Raw genomic sequence first — 7601 nt, 5'->3', positions numbered from 1 at the left:
GAGACAGAAGTTAGCTCTCCTTAAAAGGGGATGTGTAAGCTCAATCGCACAAGAACCTGTTTTATAGGTTTTAGCTTTTGTAAATTTGGTGGATTCTCCTTGATTCGCGAAAATACGTTACCAAGGAAAAAAATTAAGAAAATGGAATTACTTTCCTCCAGGATAATACCAGCCAAGCGAAAAGACAGAGTTTGGTTCGTCACGGTCAAACCCTAAAACTGATAACTTTGTGTATTCTTTTCACCTGTTTATTAGATTATATCCTGACATTGTTAGGAGAAATTACATATCAATCACATCTGGGGGAAAATTTGTTTAAGCGTCCACTTTTGACTCTCTTATTTCCTTCTCTCTACAGGTATTTTTAGGAAACAGTGATGCTAATTCCATTGTGCGCCGTCGACTTCTGTATCCAATCGAAACCCGTTTCTTGCGTATAAGAATGTTGAGCGCTCACAGTAAGCAAAGTGATAAGAAAGGTTGTTTGAAAATGGATGTGTATGGCTGTCCCAGAGGTAAGAATTCCTACATAGTTTGCCATGCAAAATCGCAGCCATTGATGAGGCAGCTATTTCCAACAACTTGATTAAAAAAAAATGGAAATGTTTTTTCGCAGAGGCTACGGATCCGAACAAGAGGAAACCTATATTCGGGTTAATTGGACCAACAGAGCTCACTGCTTTTAACGGGACAGAAATCACCATAACAGGTGAGCAGAGGGTGGGATCTGTTACGTTAGTTTGAAGCTTGAAGAAACGGCAAGCAGAGATATCTATTGCCAACTGAATATCATAAGCTGCTTCTTCTGGCTGGACAAGAACACCTCTCTCAGCTTTCAGTCTTTTTCATTCTTCTACTTTACCCGCAGAAACTAGAGCTCGCTTCATTTTAACGGGACAGAAGTTACCATAATTGCCAGAAATCATTGGCTAAAGGCGTGAAACGGGAAGCGCAGAGCATTACGCATGCTGATGACCCTACGCTACTAGCGCGCCCCGATTATGATGATAAATCTTCTAAGTAAGGGAAGGTGATTTTTTAGGCCAACACTATAGCGTTGATACAAAGGCACAATCGGCGTCCAGCTTTTTATCCTTGGGCCTCTGAATGTCAGACTACAATGCTTCGTTCTTGATGCTTTGATGTCTGTCAAACTCATTCCTTGTTATCTTTTAATTCCAGGATATTACCAATACTGCTGGGAAAGGATCAAGAAAGTCGCTTTATCGCGCCAGCCTATTGTGATGCTATTTGGAGAATGTAAATGCTTGGATTCTCTTGTGATGCCCAATTGCGAAAACGTCACTCAATTTGAAACTCGTTTCTTGGCTCCGGAGGCTCCAGGAACTTATACGATTATGGTGAGCTATATTTTTTCCTAGTTAATAAATGTTAAATTTGCCAATGTTTTGATAAATTGATGAAAGAAACAAATTTATGTTTTAAAAATTAAACTTGCTCTTGACTGATGCCCTTATTGCTTATTAATCTCGTACCCAGATCCTACCGTGTCACTGAAATGTTTCAACCGCTTGGCCGTGGAAGGTCTGGGTACGAGACTAATTGCTCACATCAGTTGTAGGTCATGGCTTAGTCGTAGGGAGTGAATACTGAATACTAAATGACATGGTCTAAAAATTTCCTCGACGTCTGTGTCCGAGTTTCTTTATTCTATGTGGGTAAGTAAAAATCTAAAGGATGCTGCAAATCCAACAGGAGATAAAGAAAGATTCAAACAGAAATTGATCATTTGTAGGCGTCACTATTGACGAAGTCTTAGCTCAAATAATTACAAAAAGATCGAGGGATTATTTTTTGTCTTGTCTGGGTTTTTTATCATTCTCATCCCATTTTCAATTCTTTTTTTAAAATCTCAGATGGGAGAAAACGAGAGGAGTAATACAAGATGTAACGTATCTAAAATAAAAGACGTGGTTAATGTAGGCACTGTTGAAGTGAAACAAAAAGGTATTAGACTTACTTTAGAAGTTGATTTGTGTATTTATATACCCTTTTTGCTCTAATATAAGTCCTTCTTTCTTCTTTTTTTTTTTTTTCATTCATTCATAAGTACAGTCGGGCTCATTGAGAGGCAACTCATAGCTTTAATTGTGTTGAAAAACATCTTAGCAGGTTTCCCAGTCCGCTTTGCGTTTTTCACGTAGCCTGCAGTGCAGGCGTTTCATTAGGGCTAGCAAACGCTACAAGCTCGCGATCTTTTGTGCGACCAGCCATGTTTGATTTAGAGTCAGAGTGGACGATGGAGGGAAGAGGGAAAAGGCCCCACCCCTTCCGTCACCTTACTTCTGCACATCGTTCACTACCTTGGTACAAATTTCTTCCTCTCCTCAGCAGTCGTAAAATCAAATTTGGCAGCTCTAATTTCACTAAGGAATTACTTAACACTCGCTCGCCAAAATACGCCTGTTCTGCAGATTGTTTTTCTTGCGATCCCGTTACTCGTGGATATTTTATCGTTCATCGAGCAAGAAACGACGGCAAAATAATTTTCAAGTTCTTAACCGTAGAGGATGAAAGGTGGTTTATTCATGGCCATAGAAAAATTACCCTGTGGTTGCAGTGTATTCGCCTGATATTCTTGTTAGGGCAATTTTTAAAGTTTCTGCTTTTATTACTCTCGGCTTCTTTTTGCTTTTAAAACAAATGGAACGAACAAAACATGCCTATCGTTCCAAAACCTGTCTTAGTTAGAGCAGTCTTCAACTGAGTATCAAAGGTGATCCTTGATTGCATTGATTTGCTATATTTCGCTCTGTGATTGGCCCAGAAAACTCACGCTACTCTCTCAACCGATCAGATGCGAAACTAAAACCAATTCCAACATGGTCACTTGCGTTTTCCCGCGCTTAAAGCAGTTTGAGTTCTCACTGGTTAATAATACGTCGTCGTATGATATTCAGTTAAAAAGTTCTCCGAAGAACTTGTACTGAATGTAGACGTAGAATGGTAATGAATGTAGACGTGTTTCTTTTATTTTTCTTTTTTCTAAAGTGAAATTTCCAAAGAACTGTCTGGAAGTGCAAAAGTGGAAAGGATCTCATATTTTAGGAATTTTCAAAATAAATCCTGTTGGGAAGGACGCCTTTGACGTATACTGTGATGGAGAGTGGGCAGTTATTCAGAGGCGAATGGACGGATCTATAAATTTCAATCGTGATTGGGTAGCATACAAAGACGGGTTTGGTGATCTCTCTGGAGAATTTTGGCTCGGGAACGAACACCTTCATCTTCTCACCAAAACTCCTTCAATCCTTCATGTGGAGATGGAGAGCTTTTCGGGAAAAAAAGCGTATGCCTTGTACAACTTATTCCAGATCGGTTCATCGGCGGAAAAATATCGGCTTAAAGTTGATAATTACTTAGGTACAGCCGGCGATGCTATGCAGTCCTTAAACGGGGCAGTCTTTTCTACAATTTACACCGGTATCGATACCAAACTACTGCAAAGTTGCGCGAACGTTTTAACCTCAGCCTGGTGGTATCAAAAATGCGATACACTTGAAAAGACCTCCGTAGATTTGAATGGCGTCTATTCGGCGGGTATATTGTGGTATGAATGGTCGCAAAGTAATACTATCAAATCTGTGACCATGAAAATAAAACCTAAGCAAGGTATGTAATTTTGTTTTAAACAAATTAACAAATAAATTGCGTGTTACCGTGGGTCTGTTCAGTAATAGATCACAGTGGTAACAAAAAAAGTGGCAAAGATAAAAGACAAAATTTTTCAGTAATAGATCACAGTAGTAACAAAAACGTGGCACACGAGGCACAGCTAAGAGTGTCACTGTTCTGTCTTTGAAGATTTCCATGATAAAATATTAATATTAGCAACTTCACAGGAGACAGGTTAACCCATTAAGGTTAAACTTTCTCCCTTTTAAAAGATTTAAATACTTATCAAACACTTCCTATGACTCGCCTCTACATATCAGATGTTATGTGCAGCGAAGAATCATGTTATGCATTGTCTCAAGTATCCAAAAAATGGCACGACTTCGTCAGAAGCTGTCCGATGGGAACCACACCCGTTAAGATTACGAGCCAATACGAACAGGATATTGTGGCGGGATTTTCTTCAAATCCATGGATAGGTAAGGCACAGTGCACTTACCTGTAAGTAGAGTTTAAAATGATTATCAAACCTCAGTGATATCACTAGAGTCCGGGGCTTTTCAGGTCAGGCGGAGGGATCTGTCGTCAGTTATAGTTGCCAGAATATCACAAAGATAAGCTCACATGGCTGTTGTTTGAAGAGGACAAACTTAAATATTTGGTAAAACAGAAAAATATGCCAGGAGGAATTATAAAACTAGAAGACTCAAGGATGGCTAAGAATGGACAAAATTGAAACAGATTGTAAAAGATCAAATTGCGATATTTGTGCAAAATCTTTCACTGTGGACAAACCAGGAGTGATGTTTTTCGTTATTTTCTTTTGTTTTAGGCCTGTTTAGGCAAGGAAACAAGTTTTACTGGAGCGACGGAGAGGAAGCAACAGAATATTTCTTCTTCGACTCAGGGAAAGGCCTTTCGAGTTTACATGACTGTTTCCAGCTGGGTGGTAATGAGACACGTTGGATGGCTATAAACTGCAGTTCCGAAGAATTCTTCATATGTGAAAAAGGTGAACTACACAAAAACAGATGTAATTTCTCTACAGGACTGTTCAAAAAAGCGAAGAGATGAAAAAGGTTTAAACGGGTTTGTAATGCTTTTAGCCAGTGATAACAGGCACCATCGATTGACCTGTATCATATCCAATGGCTAACAGACTGACAGACCGATTAGATCGAGTTTTTACCCTTTCCACCCTAAAATCAGTATGCATATTCTCCACACTGTTCTCTAAACATTTCCTAAGATGCTGACATAGAGAATTTGTCTAACAATCCAGAGCTTCTTTGGTCGGTGATCAGTTCCTTTATTCTCCTCACCTTAATGTTTGATTCAGAGGTGATATGGTAAAGAGAAATTATATGCCAGTCACTCTTAGGGGTTATAAGGTTAATACCCTGCCTGAATGGAGAGTGATAGAATGGTGTTTTTAAGAACGGCCTGGCAAGTGAAGGAATGGATCACTGGAAAACAAATTCATTAACCCACTTCTAATCTCAGATTGCCCTCAAATGGTGAAGCCTTTCATCCTTACAATTCCTACCATCGGCACGAGTATCGTCCATACTGTTCTCTATACATTTACTATGACACGGGCAAGGAGAATTTGTTTCACGATCAATCTTTTTTCTTGTTGACCATTCCCTATGTTCTCATTACCATAATGTTTGATTCAGCGGTAATACCTTAAGGAGAAATACGGGGGTAATCACTCTTAGGTTAGGTGAAGGTTACGGGATGGCTCGTCATTTCTCACGGTGAACAGGCCATACTCCCTAAGAGGGTTTTTCAGTGGAAACGAGCAGCAGTTGTGAATCACGAGTCGAAGGCGAGAATTTGTAAAAGTACATCTTGTCTTTATTCATGTACAATTGCTCTCTTGAAATGTGAAATTAAGGGGATAGTTCGCTATATCTTTTGTTCTGATACTTCATCGAAAGATCTGTTGCGGAACTATACTCAATTTACCAATCAAACCGTATATCGCTCTACAGAGAACTCACTGACACTACTGGAGCTTAATATTGGTGAATCAAGTTCCCTTGCCAGTGTTTCATTGGTTTACGACCAAAGTGAATATTCCATAATACTGAAATGGAAAAGCAACAAGACACGTTATCTACGCCTCAACAGAACATCATCGTTCAATCAATGGACCCGGTTAGCATTTTCAATCAATCAAACGAGAGGTGTGCTGACATACAGCGAAAACGGAGTTATCGTCGCGGAGATGTCAATTGAGAGAGAGCCTGGGGGTATCTCATGGAGAAGTGTGGCAATAGGACGGTCCCACAGCTTAGCGAAGACTCGATTCTTAAATTCCTTTGCCATAAGGAAGCTTACGATTGAGAGATTTGATGACGACGCACTTCTATTTTACAGTATCCACGAGAACACAGAGAATGGTAATAAACATGTCTCATTAGACGTTTTGTTGTGAAGTATCGCTGAGTATTTTAACGAGTTGAGCCGTATTTTGACGAGCCCTGAGGGCGAGTCAAAACACAAACCTCTTTCAAACCTCTCTGGGTACATTCTATTTAGTTTAGCCTGCAAGAAGCAGAGAAGGTGGCTGAAAATACAATACGATGTCTTATTTCGCTCTTCATTCATCTGTGATGCGACCTTGTGGTGAAAAAAAAATGAAAATCTAAAAGAAAGACAGAAAGTTTTTATTCTCTTTGTCTTGTTTCTTGAATTTCGCAGAGTCTAGAGCAATATTTGGTATTGATGAATGTAAATACGAGAAACTTAACATCGTGGATCTTCGACACAGCAGTAAAGGATACCAAATTGACAGTTATCCCAGCGCGTGTAGTGACAAAATTGGTTCGAAACGTGAGTGAATACAGGTGTAGGAATACAGTACTCTGCAATATGCCAATATATGCTGAAGAATGAGACGCATCGTCTTATGTTCTTTAGGTAATTCAGTAAAGGTATCAATTCCAGGTGCGGATATTGGGGAGGGGTGCAGGAGGTACTAACCCCCCTGCCCCTCCCTCCCCTCTGAAATGACCTGCGCCTTTCTAATACGGTAACTTCACAGTTACCGTATTTCCTCGAATAAGCGCCTGGAGCTTATTTAAAATTTCAGCTGAAAGGAGGGGCACTTACTAGAAGGAGCTTAATCGAGGGGGAGGAGGGGGTGGGGCGCTTATTATTCACCTGCACCGATTCTGTGGCTGAACAAAAAAGTTATGAAAAAAGTGGTGATAGAAACAGTTTTTCCTTGCATCCCTACCATTTGAGAAATTTGCATATTCGAAGAGGCGATTGTTTGAAATTATGACCGAGGGGGGGGGGGGGAGGGGGCGTCTATGCAGATGTTTCAAGTACATGCTGGTCGTTGCTGATGAAGACCGGGATTGGCTTCGCTCTTTCTTGTCGAAACCAAACTCTTTGGATGCTCTGGCCTTGCCGTTGTCTCTTTCAAATATATTTATAAGCTCATCTCTTTTGATTGATCACGATCTTTCTTGAACTGTACAGGATTGATTGTGCGCATTTTTTACATAGTTTATTGGTTTTTTTCTGTTTGCAGAAACATTGTCTTCATTCAGAGGAAGAACGTCCATAAGGATGGGAACACATAAGCACTATAGAAGTGCTTATATCAGTGATATGTACGGGTGCCTTCATCTTCGGTGCCAATCGCACCTTTCACACCTGCACGTGTTTGTCAAAGATTCCACCGATAATGAAAGGCTTATTTTTGTGGGGTATGTTGTGGGTCATGAATGGATTTACTTCCAAGTAAGACTTGGAAGTTTTACAAGCGGTCCTTATCAGGTACATATAAACTTTGCTGTTTGATTTTCTACAATGCTTCAGAATAGGAAGATTCCAGTTGATTTTATATGAAGCTCCTAGAAAGCAAGAATACTGGTAAAATGGGAAACATGTCTACTACTGAAGCTAATTGGAGGAGAGAAGCATGATCCGCGCGTGGGCATGGGGCG

The 7601-nt window shown here is 40.1% G+C and overlaps 1 protein-coding gene across 1 annotated transcript in view; it reads left to right on the top strand.

Annotated features, from left to right (window-relative positions):
- LOC136277658 (uncharacterized) overlaps window positions 1-6079 on the top strand; it is a 6530-nt gene extending 451 nt beyond the window's left edge. Inside the window, exons 2-9 of the mRNA XM_066160045.1 lie at window positions 359-515; window positions 617-709; window positions 1183-1361; window positions 1878-1968; window positions 3013-3633; window positions 3957-4115; window positions 4469-4648; window positions 5634-6079. Coding sequence (XP_066016142.1) covers window positions 359-515; window positions 617-709; window positions 1183-1361; window positions 1878-1968; window positions 3013-3633; window positions 3957-4115; window positions 4469-4648; window positions 5634-6079 — 1926 coding nt within the window. The remainder of the gene's footprint in view (window positions 1-358; window positions 516-616; window positions 710-1182; window positions 1362-1877; window positions 1969-3012; window positions 3634-3956; window positions 4116-4468; window positions 4649-5633) is intronic.
- Window positions 6080-7601: the final 1522 nt, after the last annotated feature.

Source organism: Pocillopora verrucosa, chromosome 13 (genome assembly GCF_036669915.1).
Source record: "Pocillopora verrucosa isolate sample1 chromosome 13, ASM3666991v2, whole genome shotgun sequence".
Classification (NCBI taxonomy): domain Eukaryota; kingdom Metazoa; phylum Cnidaria; class Anthozoa; order Scleractinia; family Pocilloporidae; genus Pocillopora; species Pocillopora verrucosa.
This window is presented reverse-complemented; position numbering and strand designations above follow the sequence as displayed.